Genomic DNA, 20,249 nt, shown 5'->3' on the forward strand with positions numbered 1-20,249 from the left:
GGGAGGGGCCCACACTCTGAGTCCCCGTCTCACATGTGCCTCTGTCCACAGACCTTTGTGGGCCACGCCAGCTTCTTCAAAGAGGCTGACTTCTCGCCCTCAGTGGCCTTCGCCTCCCTCTCCCTCTTCCACATCCTGGTCACACCGCTGTTCCTGCTGTCCAGTGTGGTCCGGTCCACGGTCAAAGCTCTAGTCAGGTGAGAGAAGCGTCCAGCAAGGACCCTGGACAGTCAGCTTGTGTGGCAGCCCCAGCACTCGCTCTGGTGACTGACGCTGGCAACCATAGCTGTTCGGTCCCAGGACACGCCTCCTCGTTGGTCTGGGCTGGTTGTGGCTGGTCAGAGCAACAGAGGCCCTGCATGGGTCCCCTCCACGCCATCCCTGAGAAAGGACTAGCCAACTTGCTTGCATACCTCCAGGGAGTGGGAATTCAATGTCACCTCCAAGATAACTCTGTAAAAAACAATATTGAGCAAAATTGGTATATCTTCATAAATGCCACCCCTCCATCCTAGTTCCACCCTCAGAGCCACCCACAAAGAGCACCACGCCTTTCCCACAGCACGGCCCCTCGGATTTCAGAAGGTACCCACCGAATCTTTGCCTTTCCCGGGCTGAGCGTCCCCCGTTCTTTCCGTGGGTCCCAGAGGTTTCACAGCCCTGGTCAGTGAGCCACTTCCCCACATGCCTGTATGTCCTGTCCCCAACTGACCCACAGCTCAAGGAGGGCCCCCAGTTCCTGTCTCCCAAAGGCATCGCCCCACCTTGGGAAAGAAAGCCCCTGTTGAAGCTTTGACTGGGAAGATCTCCTTGGGCCTCTGAAATGGTGCCTTGAAAACAGTGGGCTGTCATGTTTCTGGGGAGAGCTTTCAGCCTTGAGAAAAGTGACACCCCTGTCCCAGGGGACACTGGTACGTCCTAGACAGCCAGCAGGGAGGAGTAGCTACTAGACTGAGGTAGCTGGTGGAAGAAGCAACTTACACGAGGAAGCTCTGGCAGAGGTTCAAGGATAGAAGGGGTAGAGCCTGGCAGGACTGAGGTCAAAGGAATATCTATCTGATGGGGAATATCGAGCTGGAAAAGATCAGCTCCCATTTCCAGGGTTGGCTGTGCAGACTCGGTTTTATTGGCCATGGCATTTTTTTGTGGTTCTTTTAAAATTTTTTTTATTGTTGTTCAGTTACAGTTGTCCCCATTTTCCCCATTACTCTCCCCTTCCCTGCCCACCCTCCCCCCACATTCAATCCTCCCCCTCATTGCCCTTGTCCATAGGTCCTTTGTACACGTTCCTCAACTTGACCCTTCCCCTTCTTTCCTCCATTATACCCCGCCCCTCTGGTCACTGTCAGTTTGTTCTTTGTTTCAATGTCTCTGGTTGTACTTTGCTCGCTTGTTTGTTTGGTTGATTAGGTTGGACTTATGGGTGAGATCATATGGTATTTGTCTTTCACCGTGGCCAAGGCATTGCGACTTCTGATGATCACCCCTCCTCCCCCATACCCACCCCAGCCAGCCCTGTGATTCCATGTAGAAACCAAAGGATCAAGGAAGCTGCACCTGTTGGAAACCCTTTGCACTGATTCAGAGCATTTCCTTATGCAGACACTCCTAATCCCACTGTCATCAGCGTAGCTGAGGCCTTTTTAAAGAGGGAGATGAGACCCCCGGGGCTAAAGGTGGGAACAGGACACAAGACCAGCTCCGCCCTTCCCAGTCACCGGCTGTTGAGAGAGTGCCTGATCCAGGAGGAGCAGGAAGAGCAGGCAGAGGCTGGCAGTCTGCTCCTGGTCAGGGGCGGGGTGGTTGGGGGCAGGGCATCGTGCACAGAACGGGAACCAGGGGCCACAGCTCATTTAGAGCCTCAGACTGCTCTCACCTGGAGAGTTGGAAGGCATGCCAGGCCCCTGGCCCACTGGACATTTAGCAAAAGGGAGGGAAGAGGTATGCCGACAATGCTCAAGCTTCCTCAGATATCGTCCATGCCCCTAGAGGTGAGAGAGAATAACCCAAAACTTTTGGAGCCTCCTCTGGGTCCCCAGGAAAATTCCTGGGGGAGGAAGATTTCTCCTTTTTGAGTTGAGAGTAATACGCCTCCCCTAGCAGGGTTAAATTATATTCTCATAAAACATACAGTGTTGGGCATAGAGTGTGTGCTCAATAAATATTAGCTACGGTTAATAACCAATTCTAATCCTAACTAACCTTAACACCAACCGACCTTAATTCTAACAGTAACTAATATTGTCCACCAGCAGCCATCTTTCAGTCTCACCAACCTTAACACCGAACTATTCCTAAAACTAACCAAATCCACCCTAATCTGGACCCTAACCTACTCCAGAGGGTTAGTCAACCCTGACAGATGCTGGTAACACCCACGGCTCCCACCTCGGATGCCCACTGCTTTATCCCCTTCAGTGGGGGCTTTGTGGGGACTACACGTCAGGACACAGAAAATTCTCGGAGCTGCCGTCTCAGGTTTACCCTCGCCCCCCACCTCTCCCCTCTGCCCCTGGGCAGGGGTGTGGGGTATCTCTGTGCTTCCCCTGTAGTGTGCAAAAGTTGAGCGAGTTCCTGTCTAGCGCAGAGATCCGAGAAGAGCAGTGTGCGCCCCGGGAGCCTGCACCCCAGGGCCAAGCCGGCAAATACCAGGCAGTGGTGAGTGCCTGACAGCGCCGCTGCCACTCAGCCCTGCTGCATCCTGCCTCAGCCTTTCCTCAGAGGAAGGGGGGCTCCCTTCCCCGTACAGCTCCCAGCCCTGCAGGCCCTCACCTCCTCCTAACCATCCCCAGCCACTCAAGGTCGTGAACCGTAAGCGTCCAGTCCGGGAAGACTGTCAGAGCCTCACGGGCCCACTGCAGAGGCTGGCCCCCAACTCAGATGGGGATGCTGACAATTGCTGTGTCCAGGTGAGTCTGAGACCCTGTACCCCATGCCCAGCCCCCAACACCATCACCAACAGGGAGCTTGGCACCGATGAGCCAGACCTGTTTGCTGAGTCCTCTGCCCCAAGGTCACCCTACCTGCCTGTAGGACCCATGGTAGTCTCAAGACCAGGGACAAGTCTTCCATCTTCACCCAGTGCAGGGGGACATGTGGCTGTCCTCTCGGGGAGGGTGCCTTGGGCAGGGGTGGGCATGAGAAGACCATTCCCCCACTCCCCTGTCCTGGAAGTGATTCAAGGACTGGAATAGTGCTTTCTGGCTTTCGTGAGGGAAGAGAGATAAGAAACCTTGATGCCGGGAGCCCGACTGTCTTCCTGTTCTCTTCTGGGTTGTGGGCTGTTGCCAATGAAGGTCATCGGAGGCTTCTTCACGTGGACCCCGGACGGGATTCCCACACTGTCCAACATCACCATCCGCATCCCCCGAGGTATGACCCTGCTCACCCTCCATCAGGCTCTGGGGGTGTCCCCCTAGAGTCACGTCTGAAGTGCCTCTCCTTGTGTCCCACCGAAGAACATGGAGAAAAAAGAAAACCCAGCATTTATTGGGTGTCTGTTCCATGCGCACTCTTAGTGGCTGCCCTGGGGCATGAATGCTAGAGAGGGGGTGGGCTTTGTGCTCAAGGAGTCCACGTGCCAGGTGGGAGTGCAGCAGCGAGGACAGGGCGAGAGGGGGGCCTTGATGTCAAACCATCGGTTACGGACAGCATGGGCGCTTTGCAAAAAGATGAGACCCGAGTAGCCAGGGGGTGCATCGTGGACGAGGTGAGGCTTCTGAGAATGAGCAGGGTCCCTCGGGCCATGAGGCAGGGTGGACGGTCTGGTAGGAGCAGCAGTTTGAGCAGAGCATGAAAGTAGGATGGTGGTGGGGCCCAGGGTGGTGTTAGTGGGACCACGAGGACCTGGGCTCACACTGGGGAAAACACTGGAAGGGAGAAGCAGGCGCTTCAGGCCGGGTGGGGGAGATGATCCGTGAGGAAGGATTTGGGGGCCAGGAGGGCAATGTAGGTGTCCAGAAGGAAAGGTTTCCAAAGGGGGAAAGGGCTCCCTGGGGATTCTAGGGCCCCAGGGTCAGGAGTGTCTATCTGTCTGTCTCTCTGGGTGGTAGTTGTAAGACTCCCTCTTGGCCTCAGCCCCATCTGTGGCCCCCCTCCCTGCAGGCCAGCTGACCATGATCGTGGGGCAGGTGGGCTGCGGCAAGTCCTCACTTCTTCTAGCCACCCTGGGGGAGATGCAGAAGATCTCAGGGGCCGTCTTCTGGAACAGGTAATGAACGCATCCTCGGGGCTCACTCAGTGGGGAGAGACCAACAGTGGGCGGGCGGGCGGGCAGCCCTCCTTCTGGCCCCCTGGCTCAGTGGAAGATGCACTGTGCGTTTGTCGAGTGCCCACTGTGTGTTCCCTGAGTACTCAAACGATGCTGTTAACTGTCATTCTCATCATCGTTAGTACTTAGTCAAACCCTTACTAGGTGCTAGGTGCTTTGCCAAATCCTCTTCATATCATTCCATTCAATCCTTATGACAACCAGCAAGGTAAACACTGATCTCATTGTATAGATGAGGGTTACACTATGTGCCCTAATTCAGCCCCCTAATAAGTGGGCCGAGATGAACTTTGAACTCCGTTCTGTTTGACTCCAAAGCCCACGCTCGCTCAGCGGCCTTGCTGTCCACTGTGGGGAAGGGCAATGCAAACACTGGTTTCAGCCTGATCCTCAGCAGAGGGGGAACAGGCCATTCCGTGTGTGTTTTGAGGAGCCAGAAATAACTCAAACTCCGGTCTCTGGAAAAAGATCACTGTCTTAATTAAAGAGCCAGAACCTAGGCTGAGTTGCTCATGAATCTATTATTCACACCCACTTATTTCCACAAAGCACTGGAATCTAATTGATAAACGATGCATATAAAATAGGAGCTTTTTAAAAAGTAGGAAAAGAGAAGTCAAGAAATGAAGAGGCTGGAAAGGGTGTTCAGAAACCCGGGCAGTAGTCAGCTCCGGCGGTCCGCACACAACCTGGCTCAGAGCTCCCTAGAAGCCAAAGGAAAGAGGGACCAGATGGAGGGTTTGGGGGCTTGTTCAGAGATGACAACTGTAGCCATTTATGCAGAGGGCAAGCTTTCCCCAGCAGTCATTTCTAGGGGGACACTCTAGTTCCCGGAGTTACGTGTTTCATAAGTGTGAGTGGGGCCCTGAGCAGAGAGGAGGACCTCGGGCCCAGGGTCTGAACCCCTGCACACACCCCCATTCGCTGCCTTTCCAAAATGCCCCAGAACAGGGTATGTGACAGGTGGCAGACTTCCCTCCTCAGTGGGGCTATGAGCTGGCAGATGTGCCCCCTTGGGTGTCCTGTGACCCCAGTCTCTGGAGCATGCAGCTCAGGATGGCTATGAATGTGGCCCAACACAAAATCGTAAATTTACTTACAACCTTTTTTTTTTTTGCTCATCAGTTTTCATTAGTGTTTGTATATGTAATGTGTGGCCCAAGACAACTCTGCTTCCAGTGTGGCCCAGAGATGCCCAAAGTGTGGACACCCCTGCTGGAGCCTTAATGCCAAAGGGGGCTGTGGTGTGTTTGGGGGCAGAAGGGTCTCTGCCTCCACTCCCCATCTTTTTTGGAGGGTTTTCAACACGGCCTGATTAGGAGGCTCCAGGCATCTGCCAGCCCTTGTACAAAGCTCCCCTTGGGGTTTTGGGGTGACTCTTCACCCTTGCCCATTGGCTGATGGCCTATGTCTGTGACCCCAGTGAAGTGTGAGCTGAAGAAAGGACCAGTACGGATGGGCATCTGCTGCAGGCCAGGCCCTTTGCTAAGCGCACCGCAGGCATGGTCTCGTTGCTGCCTCCCACTAAGCCTCCCACGGAGTCTTTTCACCCCCAACTGAAGTAGAAACTGAGGACAGAGAGGTCAGGTGACGTACTGGTCAGCATGTGGAACAGGGACCCAAGCTCTGGGCTCTTTCCCTGGAGCCTGGCCTCTGCCTTGAACTGGGAATATGTCCAATCCCAAGGATTATTCTTCACCTTCCATGTAGAGGGCAAGCTGGATCCCGGCCCACTCTGAGGGCAGCCAGGCCCTTTCTAGATGGGATCCCAGAGCACAGAGGCTGGGGCTGCCCCTGGATTTCCCCGGCTGTGTTCCCCTCAGTGTGAGTCAACGCCCCTCTGAGTCTGGTCCCTTGGCCTCACCTGCCTCATCTCCTCCCCAGTGCCCTCACCCTCTGGTACCCTCCCACCAGCATCAGTACCTCTCTGCCCTCTGCAGAGGCAGCAGACAGGCTTGGCAGGGGCTCAGCCCTATCCTGCCTCCATCCCCTTCCCCATGCAGTGCCAGCCCTCAGGGTCTAATTGTTGCCTCTTCTCTTTGGGAAGCTCGACCCCAACCTGGGGGATACGACAGGCTTCTCCAGGGCCCTGGAGCACTTCACATGTGCCAGATACTATGCAACACACTTCATTTACTTCATTGTCTCAGTTAGTCTCCTCCAGACTGTGCAGCAGGTATTCTTATGGTCCCCACTTCACAGATGAGGAAACTGAGGTGAAACAAGTTGCCCAAGGTGACCCAGTTCTTAAATGGCAGAGGTGGGACTTGCACCGGGTGCTCAAGTGTGTGGGTTTCCCACCGTGCACTGAGAGAAGGGGCTCAAAGGCAATGTGGAGAGATAGCTAGCCTAGAAGTACACAGACCAGCAAGCCAATGGCCGTGACCGCCTCTGCCACTTCCTCAGCAGAGCCACCACAGGGTGCTAACAGCCATGCCCTCATCCACACTCACCCTTCTCAACAGGCAGTCCAGCTCCTGGCTCTGTTTGAGGCGGAGGGAGGGGCAGGTGGTGAAAAGGTTATTTCTCCAGAACCCACTTTGCCCTCCCCAGTGGTACGGCTTCCCTCCCAAGCCTAGTGAGGTGCATCAGGATAGCTTGCAGCCAACTCCAGGGAGCTGTGAGGGTTTGTTCACGACTCAGCTTGTGCTCCAGCGCCTCTACACGGATGTACTCACTCACCCCGTGTTTACTGAGCACCCGCTATGTGCCAGGCCCTGGGCACAGCAAGAGAACTGCCAAGATGATTAAGACATGGCCCCTGCTTTTAAGGGAGGGAAGGGACATCAGCACCATCGTTGAGCAATGAACTCTGCGGTCAAGGAGAGAGGGCTCACGAGTGTGGTTTGCTCAGATGGAAAAGGCAGGGTGGGAGAGAAAGGTGGTATAGGCTGGAGAGTTGGCCTGTGCAAAGGCTTGCTGATGCGAAAGAACTTGGTTCTGGTACCTGGAGGAGTGGGGGCAGTGGTGGGAGACAGAACTGAAGAAGGGGGCAGGGCTCGGGGCAGACACGGCTGTGTGCCATGCCAGGGAGGTAAGATTTAGCCTAACGTCTGGGGTGGGATCATGCTGGCGATAAGGGGTGAGGGATCGGAGAGAGGGAAACTATAGGGAGGAAGACCAGTCAGGAGCTTGTCAGGATGCTAGAGAAGGAGGAGTCTGGGCTGACACTGTTGAGTGGGCTTCATCTGTTCTTTGTCTCTCAAAACCCTGGACACATACACAGCTCTGTCCGGCCCACCTACCCTGGCCAGTGAGTCAAGTGTGGAGCTGTGTGTTGAGAGCCCCCCTCCATTAGTTGCAGGAGTTCCATGCCTCAGACACTGGACCCCTAGGTCAGCAGGGGGATGATGTACTTGCAATGTGGGCCAAGAGCAAAATGGCGTTTGACCTGGCAGCCCCCTCCTGTCCACAGCCAGAGGTGAGGGCTATGCCGGGCTGCTCTGATGTGCTCCATCCGTACCAGCCAGGGCCCAAGGCCTGGTGCCCTGGCAGCCAGAAGGAGTTCCGGGCGGCACGAGGCTGGGAGTTGAGGGATTAGATAGTGCAAAGCGGAGAATGCTCTGGGGAGATTGGTTTGTTTGTACAACTGTGCATTTATTCCTTCATGAGCAAATGAGCAGTATGGCTGAGCAAACTCTGGAGTCAGGCTGCCTGGGTTCAAATCTGGGCTCTGTGCTTTGGGAAATTCTATGATTTCTGTATCAGTTTTCTTGTTACTCGCAAGGTTGATGTGAGGTTTAACCTAGCATGTAGTAAGTGCCCTATAAATATTATTATAAATATTATTCTTTGACAATGTACCTCTGTGCCAGGAACAACTCTCCCTGATTGCTCTTTAATTGTGCCCCCACTTGTCTCCCAGGACTGTAGTGAGCTCCCTGGGCACAGGGACCATATCTTATTTGTCTCTGTAACCACTTATGACCTTCAAGAGATCGCCATTATAAATGTGTCATTACATGTCTCTCCCTGCATACCTTTGCCCACGCTGTTCCCCTAACGCAGAATTTCACCACCCGACTTCTCCACCGACATCCGGAATGCGAGAGCCCCAGCAATGCATGCCTCACACTGTATTGTGACTATCTGCCAATGCGTCTGTCTCCCCCAAGACTTTGAGCTCCTTGAGGACAGACCTGGAAGATTATTCCATGTCATGCCCCAGGTGCCTGACACAAGATGTGTATTTTATGAGCCCCTCTGTGCAGACACAAACCTGGCCCCTGCTCTCAGAGAGCTCACAAGTCCCAGGTGGACAGAGGATGCAGACAGACCCTGCGGTGAGCACACAGGGTCCATTGGGTGAGGTCTGGCATTCCAGGTTGGAGAGTTACTGCGGCAGCCCTGAGCGGACCTGGCATATCAGCCACCTGGGCCCAGCTCTCAAACACTCACTTCCATAATGGTCACCTGCCCCTGCCCATCTCTCTGCTCGAATGCACTATCAAATTGAAAATGCAAACTCTCTCCTTAATCTTTAAAAGGAAAACATTTTGATAAAAAGTCAATATACTCAATGCAAATATACTCAACTGAAATCTTTTCCCCAAAAATAAATAATAGAGCTATTAATGGCTGCAGTGGGATGATTTTAAATGTCCCTGGGGAGCCAGCAGGAAGCTGGGCCCGGAGGAAAGCATGGGGTGGGGAAGAAGGTCCCACCTCCCGATGAGGAACTACAAATCAGCCTCACGTGGAGCCCCCTGCTCCCTGCTGCTGCCCCTGCCCCCACTGTTATTATTTCTGTCTGTGTCCACTCAGGAGGCCTGGGCCCCACTTGCCCTGGCCTTGCCTCAGCACGCTGGTGCTTCGTGGTGGCTGGTGTGAAGGCTGTCTCCTGAGATCCCTGATTTCCCCGGAGTGAGAAGCAGGCTCCTCTCAGGACCGTGGTCCCATTTGCCCATATATAGTTCCTGGAGCCTTTGGGGATTTGCACCTGGGGGCTCAGGTGCACCCTAGGCTTCCTGGAGGAGGCAGGTGTGGTGGGACGGTGGGCAGACAGGGGAAGGGGCACTGTGTGGAGCCAAGCTCGGGAACCAGATGGTCGCTGGTTGCAGACCTGACTCCACCACTTGCTAGCCATGTAACCTTGGGCAGGTCACTTCACCTCCTTCAAACTTAGTTTCCTCATCTGGACAATAAGAAAACCCTTCCGTCTCTCAGAAATTGGCTGTTAGAATTCAATGACATCATTTCGAAAGGGCACTGCGTGAAAAAGGTAACATTTCAGGGCAATGACAAGCCTGCCTCGGGCAGGATGAATAGAACGCAGAGGTCTGTAAGTCTCAGCTTCTCCCAACCTCGAGCTCCACCTCCTCCCTTCTTATTTGTTGCCAGAGTCTTAAATGAGTGTTCAGGCTGTTCAAAACCTCCTCCATCTGCACCTTTGGGACCAAGCACTGAGCTAAAAAGATGATTCCACACCCCCTCCCCCTGCCCCGCCCCCACAGTTTTCCAACCTTAGGTCTTTCCCTCCAGCCAGCTACGAGCTATATTTGTAATACACCCTCCCAGCGGCACTGTGAGGTCTGTGCCATTAGCCCCAGTTTACAGAGAAGGAAACAGAGGAGCCCCTAAGTGAAAGGACTTGCCTAAGATTTCACAACCAGTGAGGAGAGAAGCCCCTCAGGTGCAAACCTAGAGCCCACTTCCCTCCACTCCTCCCACTGCCTGTGCTCACGTGCTGCCCTCTCCTCTCTCCTGGGTCCTAGTGCCCGCCTTCACCCCCCCACTGTCTGCTCTTCCCTCTTCAAGACTTAGCCCCACTGTAACTTCTAAGAGTCCTTCCTCATGTCCTCAGATTTCTTCCTCCTCCAAACTACTTTTCAAAAATTACACTTTTCTCTGAGTCTAAAAGGATGTGCACTAAATTAGAAAAGATACACAAGTATAAAGAAGATAACATCTCCTACATAACAACCCTAATATCCCCTCACCCAGAAGCTTCCAGACTTTTCTCTGTGTATCCACATAGGTGTTTGTGTGTACTTTCCCCTCAGTTTTCCTGTAATGCTGTTTCACTCCTACTTTCCTTCTGGCCCTTATAACCCCCTGTGTGTGTCTAGTTTGCTCTACCAGACTGTGAGCTCCGGGGAGGGCAGGTCCTGTTCCTTGACTCAGGTTGAGGCAGTCAAATGTGCCCAGCTCACAGAGGGCTCGAGAAAGAGATGCGAGGTTGGAAAACTGGGGGAAATTGTCCTTCCAGCTCAGTGATCGGTCCCCTAAGTGCAGGCATGGGAGGAATCAAGGGTCCCCAGCACTCATTTAAGAGCCCAGCAATCAGTGAGAGAAAGTATGTGCCACGTGCACCGTTCTTTACTTTTCAGGTTAAAACGTAGACACACTCATCTTGGGAGGCTCATTCTAGGGAGGCTGGGACGACCCTAGAAAGAGGAGAAGATGGACCTTGAGTGACCCACTAGTTTCCCCCTCTTCTCAGCTCCATGCCACTGGGCACATTATGCACATTTTCAGCCTCAGTTTCCCCATCTGTGAAATGGAGTTACGAACACCTCTTTACAGGGGTTGTTGTGAGATTGAAGTGGTAGACACAAACAGCTCCACTCGGGGCCTGGCATGAGGATGCCTACGTTGCGTGCTGGTCCCCTGGCCTCTTCTGAAATGATTAACATGTCAGTTAACAACCTCCATTTATGAGAGGTCTGTCATCAGCTCTGTGGGGGCTGGAAAAGATGCTCTTCCTGCCTTAAAATCCCACTGGGGGTAAAAGACACAGCAACTGATTAGAGAGAGACACACAGTCCATTATAAGAGCCTAATTGAGCAGCGCAGACAATGATGCGAACTGAATTAGGGAGGAGAGCTCCGTGTGTGCGCGGGTCCTCAGGGAGGCCACGGATGCATTTCCTCCAGATGAGCAATGGCCTCTGCGACTCTGGCAGCGGCAGACTGGACAGATAAGCTTATCTGGGCTGCAGCAGCAGAGTTGGAATTTGGGAGCTTGGGGTTTGGTTTATTGTTGTTGGTTTTTTAATCTGTCTCCTGTTACCAGCTTGTCCATAAATTACAACTATCTGATGGTTTAGGGAACCCAAAGCTGGGCTGGGCTGGGCTGAGAGAGTGGAATGAGACCGCAAAGATTGGAGACCAGTGATCATATACATATCAGGGTCTCTGTTCAGTTCTGCCCCTCAGCTGAAGACAGAAGAGAGCTTCCTCAGGCTTCTGTCCCCCCTGTTTTTGTCCATCCTGGTTTTCCTGACAGGAGGCATTTATCAGAGCTAAGGCACAGATAATCACAGTGAAATTATGTAGCACGGTCATTACGAATAAGAAGCTTTGGAGTCAAATCTATTTTCTCTGACCTGTGTGCTGTGTGACTTTGGGCAAGTTACTTAGCCACTCTGAGCCTCGCTTTCTTTGTAAGTGGGGACAAGCAAAATAACCCTCCCTCGTGTGGTTATTCTGAGCTCTAAAATAGATGATGCTAGTACAGTGCTCATCACAATGCTTATAAATGTTCAATAAATGTTAGCTGGTTTTAGTATTGTTACAGTAAGACCTATATGAAGACAGAGCAGGTTGTTTTCCCCCAAATGCACATGTCACAAGGGCGCATGTCACAGGACACGTGTCACTGGCAGGAGGCTGCTTCTGAAAGGTTGAGAAGTGGCCTGAGGCAGAAGAAAGAGCACTGGCAAAACTGGCACCAAAATCCAGGTCACCTCACTCAGTGTTTTTTATACTATAGTCCACAGTATGAAATACTGGCATTTGACATCCCAGCCCTCTACATTCGTGTATTCCTTGATACACAAGAGAAACAATTTCACACAAAAAATACACATCTTGACCACACAATGCTCGTTGATGTTTTTCTTCTTTTCTTAGTGCAGTTGCAACTCACTCATTTCAAATCCACATATTGGGTCCCCTGGCACAGTGGGAAAACACTTAGGAAATGATGGTGACCTTGGGAAAGTCCCTTCCCCTGGCTCAGTTTTCCCAGCTGTAAAGCGATCTCGGTGCCAACGGCCTCACCGCCACTGAGTCACACCAGGAGCACTGATGAAGCCCTGGCTACTTGGAGGGTGCCCATCCAGGTGCTGCGGGGGGGACAGAGATGGAGAACAGCAGTTTCTGCCCCAAGGAAGCCACGTGGGGGCCCTGGAGATGGGTGGGGGTGGGGACTGTCAATGGCATGAGAAGTGACTGACTGGTGCTATTCTTCCCCCCACCCCCACCCCATTTGTGCCCCAGCAGCCTTCCTGACAGCGAGACGGGAGAGGACCCCAGGTACAGCCTTGGAACTGGGTTGGAAGTGGGCCCCGATAAAGGGAAGGGTCTGGGTGTGGGGTACAGCGGGGGGGGCCATTATGGTGGTGGGGACCCTGCGTATGGATGCAGGGCTGTGCGACCTCTGTAGTTTCAGAGGCAGGAGGCCTTGTAAGGAGGCAGCATTCTCAATGAGCGCCAATCTGCTTCTTGGGGAGAGGAAAAACCTGACGTTACAAGGACGTGCGGCCCTCTGAAGGGCCCCAGTACGTGGACGGATATACAGTGCGTTTGCGGCATTAACATTTCACGGTGGGAAAGTCAGAAAATGAATCTGTGGTCACCACAGGGTGGTGGGAAGGCCGGGAGCAGGTGACCACTGACGGGTGCAGGGTTTACTTTGGGGGTGATAAAAATATTCTGGAAGTAGATCAGGGCAATGGTTGCACAACCTTGTGAGTATTTTTTTTAAAAACCTACTGAGTTGGATAAGAAATATGTCAAAGAAAGGACAATTAGAAAAAAGTTACCTAAAACAGCCCCATAGGGAAATTGTGAAAAAACAGCTGAGTGGGTCTATGAGGAGAGAAGAGGTGTGTCCCCCAGGCCAGACAAAAAAATCTGGTCTTGTTGCTTTATGTTCAATGGGATTTATGTTCTTGTCTAAAAAAAAATCATAGTCAAATAGATGACTGAGACTCTGAGACCCTCAAAACCCTCCCCAACCTCACCCTCCCAAGGACATTCAAACGCACTGGAGGTGGTGGCCAATCAGGATAGAAAGGCTGGCTCAACTTTGTTCAGTTTAACCTCCGACCTTTGTTCTCCAGCACCGAAGAGGTTTCCTTTCCCCATCTTTCCCTTTCTGCCACCTTGTCCCCAAGTGCCAGGGTGTGATGACAGGCCCAGCCTCTCTAGCCATAGTGACCATAGTTCCTGAGCCAAAAACCAGGCCTCATGGTCCGTGACAAGCACCCACATGTGCATGAGACCAGCAGGATAGGATCGCTGGTCCCGGAGCAGGTGAGGCCAGTCCAGGTCACGTGGGCGCCGCAGCCGAGTGCGTCTCTCTGGGCGGATCCCAGATTCCTTGGCTGTCCTCTGAAAGAGCCACACGGGGCTGCTAATCATCCCGGGAGCCCTTCTCAGCTCTCTATGTGCCACCCAAGTTCCGCCCACTATAGGTCCCCACTCACAAGCTATAGGCAACAATGTTGGCTTGCCCAGCCAAGCCTGGCTCTAGCCAGACAGCACGCCCTGTCCCAGCTGTTTGTGTGGCTGTGTCAGCCTGAGACCTTGGTCAGTGCACTTGAGCCCTGATGCAGAGGCTGAGTCTGGAGGAGCCACATTCTGGTCCTCTTCCTTTTCTGACACAGAAGTGCCCCCCAACATTAGCCTACACTAATGGTGACTTTCCCCCATCCTCCCTCTTACCCGAACTGGCCCCCAGGGCCCTCCTCACACGCCCCATGTGAATTCTCGACACTACTGGGGTTCAGACAGTGGAGGCTCCCCCAGGATGGCCATACCCCACTCCCACACCCCTCTGGGCAGCATTTGTGGCTGCAGACTTGGCCCCAGGGATGATAAAGACACTCGTGCTGGGAGCTCAGGATGTCTGTGCAGAACTCGGTCCGCTCATGCAAATCCTGAAGGTGCGTCTTTCTTCCCCTGCTGCAGCCCAGAGAGGGAGTCGGTGACTGAAGCGGACCTCAGGTACTGTGTCCTGGGGGCACCTGCCCTCCAGGGCAGGCTTCCTCAGAGGGCTTCTCAGGCCCAGGGAGCCCCAGAGCTCTGGTGGGCAGTCTCCAGCCCCAGCATGGCTGCAGGGCGGAGGCCCGGAGGGAGGGCTCTGTGCTCCACTGGGCAGGTCGGACGCCACTGTGCCTCTTCTGCACATCCAGCTGCGCTCCTCACAGCAGGTCATTTTTATCTGGTGATGATCTTTGCCTTTCTTTTTTTAATTGTGGGGGGTGGTTCTTAAAAAATTGCATCATGCGAAAATACGGTTTCCTTGGCTCCACTTTTTTTTTAAAGTTCCATTTGGAAAGTTACCTGCTACCATCAAAGTTGAACAGTTTGGAAGCTGTTCAGGAAAGGAGGAAACCAGGGGTCCAGTGTTAACTTGGTTTCTTCCCGGGCTCTGGGTGGAGACTCAGGAAGGAGTGGAGACTGCAGGCGTGTGGCACATGGGGTGCAGAGCAGGGAAGGATCGAGGTCCCCCCAGTCAGCTAAGACTGGACACCTATGCCCAGCTCAGGCCCTGGGGAAGGAGAGGCCACCGGGGCCGCACACAGCAGATTTCTGCCAGCCGCACCTCTCCATCATAGCTCCGCCCCACCCCTGCCCTGGACGAAGCCACCATCTTGACAATTGCCTCTGAGAAGGAGCCCCTGAAAATGCCTCCTTACTCCCATCCTGCTTTTCCCAGGAAGAGAGGCCCTGTGGCCTATGCCTCTCAGAAACCATGGCTGCTAAATGCCACTGTGGAGGAGAATATCACCTTTGAGAGTCCCTTCAACAAACAACGGTAAAAGCCCATCGGAGGGAGGCGGCTGGGGGAGGAGAGACATTGATCATGGGCAGCATCAGCTTCCTGCCCCTATGCCCCAGCTCCCGCCAGCAGCTCTGCCCCTCCACTGATCTCCCACACCCAGCCGCCCACTCTCCAGCCCGTTTATCTGGATTCCAGCCTGTTCCATATGGTCCATTTGGAAACAGTCCAGATGTGGCTGGGCATCAGGGCAGCCCAACTCCTGTGTGAGAGAAGGTGGGAGGAGAGGGAGGTGAGGGAGCCCTGCTGCCCTCCCTTGTGGCCGGTGGGGAGGCCCAGCCAGCTCCTCAGCCTGTGCACTATTTCCCCCGCAGTGAGTAATAACCACTAACATCAACTGAGTCCTTACCAGGTGCCAGGCGCAGTGCCAAGCTCTTTGTACCCATGATTTCCTCTAATGCTCACAACTATTTGAGAAGGCAAGTACTATTATCATTCTCATTTTACAGATGAGGAAACCAAGACTCAGAAAGGGTAGGTAACTTGCCCAAGGCCACTCAGACCCTAAGTGACAGAAATGGATCTCAAATCCAAGACTGCCTGACACCCAAGAACATGTCACTAAGACACCCTGATGCCTCCTCTGTGCACCCTGGCTGGCACCTGCCCAGGCAAAGAGCTGGCCAAGGAAGTAGGAGAGGAGCAGGCTGGGCAAATATTTGACCAGCCATTATCATTACCACTTAAACCAGCCAGCAGTGATTTTCCCTGGCAGCACCCCAAACATGAGCTCTGACGGCTGCTTTCCCCACTCACTGCCCAGGGACCACGCGCCTTCTCTTGTCACTTATGTGGCATGTTTGCTGCCATCTAATTCCCTCCTTCAAATATTTAACTTGCTCCAAGACCGTGGAAGGTGCTGCCCTTGGCTTTTTTAAAACTCATGTGGTGTTTGTTCGAACCCAAGCAGGAGGCCCATTAAAGCCATTGCTCACCCAGGGCACAGCTGCCCGGAGACTAATGACCCTCGGCGAGCGCTCAGGCCCCACTCTGGCCAGGCTGGTCACCTGTGTCCCCACCCCACCCCACTGCAGGTACAAGATGGTCATTGAAGCCTGCTCCCTGCAGCCAGACATCGACATCCTGCCCCATGGAGACCAGACCCAGATTGGGGAACGGGTTAGTAGAGCCTCCAGGGTTTGTTTGTTTGTTTGTTTTTTCTCAAAACCAGGGGCCTCAACCACCCCTGCTCCCCACCCATGACCAGCTTCAGGCCCTGAGATCCTTCTCAGAGAGAGCAGGTACCTGGGAAGTGAGAGAGGGGGAAGCCTGCAAAGCTCCGTGCAGTGGGATCAAAATGATCTCCTTGAGCAAGAACAGGTTTCAGCCCTGCTTGGTGCAGCGGTCAGTTTAGCGCCTTCCCAGGCTGGAGATGACTGACATCTCCTTCAGCCATGCCCCGAGTGTATCCTGGGAGCTCTATGTACTATGCTAGGCTTAGCATTATGCTCTTCCTGTTCGCTCTCCAGGTGGGACAATAGGATTCCCCTGTAGCTGCCCTCCTATGTTTGATGCAATCCCTGTGTCCTCTGTCTTGGGTTTCACTGTTCAGATGATCCTTTGCACCTATATGATGACTCTTCAAAGACCTGGAGATTATATTCCCCACTTCCCAGTGAAATCAGTGAACATGTACAAGTCCCTTCCCTCTGCAAAGAGATGGACAGAGCCAGGCCTCTACCCCAAAGACCTCTTGGTCAAGGAGGGGCCAGGACAATCTGTTCCAAAGAGCTTTGAGGGCATGACCTTTCCTCCACTTTGGTGACAGGGCATCAACCTGTCTGGTGGTCAGCGCCAGCGGATCAGCGTGGCCCGAGCTCTCTACCAGCATACCAACGTCGTCTTCTTGGTGAGTGCACCAGCTCACACCTCCCTAGGGGCCCTCATGTCTGGTTTGTCTCCCTAGCTCATTGCCCCCCCCGCCCCCACACACACACCAACACACAGCTACCTTCTTCTTCAGGAGCAAACTTCTCCTGCCAGAGACATTACTTATTTGTCTTATTGATGGGGAAACTGAGGCAAAGATAGCACAAACGACCCACCGTGGACTTCACACTGAACTCTGAGGGAAGAAAAGTAGTAGTTACAGGCCACCGCTCTGCAGGACCGCCCCAACCTCTCAGTACTCATTTAGCCTGACTGTAAGAATGGCCACTACGTGGAGTGTGTGCTGCCGCTTCCCATCTCACGCCCACAGCAGACATTGCTAGTTGATCACAGAATTTCCCCCCACAGAACCTTAATTTGGCCTCAGAAGCCTTCTCAACACAGTACTCTAGGTAACCACCAGCAATCAAACAGGAGATAACACTTATCCCTGACCTACTTCATGCCAAGTTCTGCATTAGGTGCCTTGGTTGATCTGAAGAATTCTAAGGCCCAGCCCTTGGCCTCAGAGGTTTAGAGTCTGATTAGGGAGACAGAGCTCACTCACGCCCAAGGGCCACAGCCCAGCTGAAAGTCAGACTGTGTGGCACAGGCTATGAGGAGCCTTATCCAAGAAGACAACCGTGAGGGCTGGAAGAGGGCCTTGAAGTGTGAGTCAGTTAAAGAGAAGGGAACAGAGGCTGTGTATCGAGAGAACTGAGAGGAGGAACCTCTGGTCTCTGGCCCCAGTTTTCTCCCCCACAACACACATAAGCACCCCCACTAAACACACTCACTGTGTGAGGTTCGTGGTCTGACTCACGCACAGCACGTCACCAAGTACTAGCTCATCCACAGCCCCATGTGAACCTTAAACGACGCAGTTAGAGAGAATTAAAGCAGATATTTTAGCTTATCTCAACAAACTTGTATTAAACTCATATTCTGTACCAGGCACCATAGCAAGGGGTTCTCAGTTCTTTTTTCAGGGGGGAGAGGGTCTCAGTCCTTTTGGAGGGAAGGAGAGGGTCTCACTTCTTAGGGACCTCCTGTAAGTAACTACCGGATCTGCCTTTTGTCCAAGTTACCTCTGCAGCAAAGGAGGGGAGGTGAGGGTGGGGCCAGGAAAGGACACAGGGTGGAGCACTGACAGAGGACAGTTAGGAGTTCACCGGGCAGACAAACGGCATCTGTGCTCCAGGCAGAGGGGACCGTTTAGACACCATGCCTGGAACGGCAAGTTCCCTGGACACCTGATTTGTAGAGACCTCGGGCAACACAGATGAGCAGTGAGGCCAGAAAGGAAGACCAGCAGGTTGTAAGGGGACTGGGTTCCCACGCCAAGGAATGCAGACTTCACAGACCCTGCAGAGCCTCGGGAGTTGGTCGGGGAAGTGACTGTGATTAGATCTGCTTGAGAATGCTAACTGAAAGCAGTTCCATTTTAACATAAGGCAACTGAGGCCCAGAGAGCTCAGGTTCATTGTCCAAGGCCACACAGCTAACAGTGTAATTCTTAGACCAGAGCTGACGTAACTCCGCTGGGTTTTGTACTCACTGTCACCCCTCCCTGTGCACTTGCCCCTACCTTCCCCCCTCTCTCCAGGATGACCCCTTCTCAGCCTTGGATGTCCATCTGAGTGACCACTTGATGCAGGCCGGGATCCTCGAGCTCCTCAGAGACGATAACAGGACAGTGGTCCTGGTGACCCATAAGCTACAGTACCTGCCACACGCAGACTGGGTGAGGGGCCGCAGGAGGTCAAGCTGTGGAGGGCTGAGGTGGGGGAGGCAGTCTGGCGCCTTCAGAGGGGCTGAGGGCTACCAAGCAGTAAGAACAGAAATTTCCATATTATCAATGGAATGCAGTTTTGTGAAACCCTACAGTGACTGACTCCCTGTACTCCTCAGCATGTAGAAACAGTTACTTTTCCATTCATTGAAAAGTGCTTAATTCTTAAGATGGAAATCATGTGACTTTTGAAATCTGTGCCTTGCCTGACCCTTATATAAATTTGCCCCTGAAAACTGAGGTCCTCCCTGAGTGTCAGTCCCGTGCTAAGTGGCCCTTCTAATTCCCCCCACATAAGTCTCCCTTCCACAGGTAGTGAGACCCTCCCTCCGCTATGAAAAAGGGGAAAAAAAGCCCTGGCTGGTGTAGCTCAGTGGATTGAGCACAGGCTATGAAACAAAAGGTTGTGAGTTCAATTCCCAGTCAGGGCACATGCCTGGGTTGCAGGCCAGGTCCCCAGTAGGGGACATGTGAGAATACATTGATATTTCTCTCCCTCTCTTTCTCCTTCCCTTCCCCTCTTGCTAAAGATAAAAATAAATAAAATCTTTTTAAATAAGAAAAAGGGGGAAAATCCAGATTTTTTTAAAAAGCTAAAACAGGTCCAGGTTCATGGCTGAATTTCCATAGTGACCTTGGCAAGACAGTGCAGGACAGTCCTTAATCCAAAGAAGGCAACATGGAGGTGCCTGGTTTCTGGAAGTATCGGTAGATAGGACTCCCAGCACCCCTCCCTAAACCCCAGTGTGGGAGGTGGGGGCAGTGAGAGGAGCAGGGGTAGGTGTCTGAATTATCACAAGTCCACATGAGTGTGAAACACTGGATGTTTCAAATAAAATACGTTTTATTGATTTCAAAGAGATGTGGATACGCACACTTAGACCAACGGGTACTGTGCCACAACTGGGGGACCTCTCAGACCTGCCTTCAGGTGGAGCTAAGGGGACTGTGCAGTTAGCCCATTGCATGTATAAAAACAGCTGCCACAGCTGCCCCTCAGATAACCAGGCAGCTTGACCAGGATGCGCCGAGTTGCTCTGTAAACCCTCCTATCCACCACGGGCAACCAACCGTTGAGAATGACGCCCCAGATGTACCAAACTCTAAACCCTGGGAGTGTGTTAATGAGCGTCAGTTATCACTATGGGCTCACTGCAGTGGGTGAGCCGGAGGCTGTTGTGGTGGGGAAAGGATGTGTGTCTGTCCACTGCTACCTCCTCGGGCAGGCGGGGTGTGACCTCCACTCCCCATCCGCAGCCCGCCCTCTGCAGGGTTTGCTTCTGCCTTTCCAGATCATTGCTATGAAGGACGGCACCATCCAGAGGGAGGGCACGCTCAAGGACTTCCAGAGGTCTGAGTGCCAGCTCTTTGAGCACTGGAAGACCCTCATGAACCGGCAGGACCAGGAGCTGGAGAAGGTGGGCTCCAGGCAACCACCCCCTGATAAGAAGGCTCTGCTAGAACTAACCTCATAAACGTCTTCCTGCCCTCACCAGGCCCAGGAAACCCCCCAAAGGACAGATGTG

At 53.2% G+C, this 20,249-nt stretch overlaps 1 protein-coding gene across 2 annotated transcripts in view; it reads left to right on the forward strand.

Moving 5' to 3' along the window:
- ABCC8 (ATP binding cassette subfamily C member 8) overlaps positions 1-20,249 on the forward strand; it is a 74,615-nt gene that overhangs the window by 40,571 nt on the left and 13,795 nt on the right. The window contains exons 12-23 of one of the 2 annotated variants that reach the window (XM_037049969.1): positions 52-197; positions 2,553-2,658; positions 2,793-2,909; positions 3,297-3,372; positions 4,105-4,210; positions 12,494-12,529; positions 14,189-14,224; positions 14,940-15,038; positions 16,097-16,181; positions 16,831-16,911; positions 18,538-18,675; positions 20,016-20,141. In XM_037049969.1, coding sequence (XP_036905864.1) covers positions 52-197; positions 2,553-2,658; positions 2,793-2,909; positions 3,297-3,372; positions 4,105-4,210; positions 12,494-12,529; positions 14,189-14,224; positions 14,940-15,038; positions 16,097-16,181; positions 16,831-16,911; positions 18,538-18,675; positions 20,016-20,141 — 1,152 coding nt within the window. The remainder of the gene's footprint in view (positions 1-51; positions 198-2,552; positions 2,659-2,792; positions 2,910-3,296; positions 3,373-4,104; positions 4,211-12,493; positions 12,530-14,188; positions 14,225-14,939; positions 15,039-16,096; positions 16,182-16,830; positions 16,912-18,537; positions 18,676-20,015; positions 20,142-20,249) is intronic. The other variant, XM_037049970.1, reaches the window with a different exon arrangement.

Source organism: Sturnira hondurensis, unplaced genomic scaffold, assembly GCF_014824575.4.
Source record: "Sturnira hondurensis isolate 20B ecotype Veracruz unplaced genomic scaffold, ASM1482457v3 Scaffold0006505, whole genome shotgun sequence".
NCBI classification, from domain to species: Eukaryota; Metazoa; Chordata; class Mammalia; order Chiroptera; family Phyllostomidae; genus Sturnira; species Sturnira hondurensis.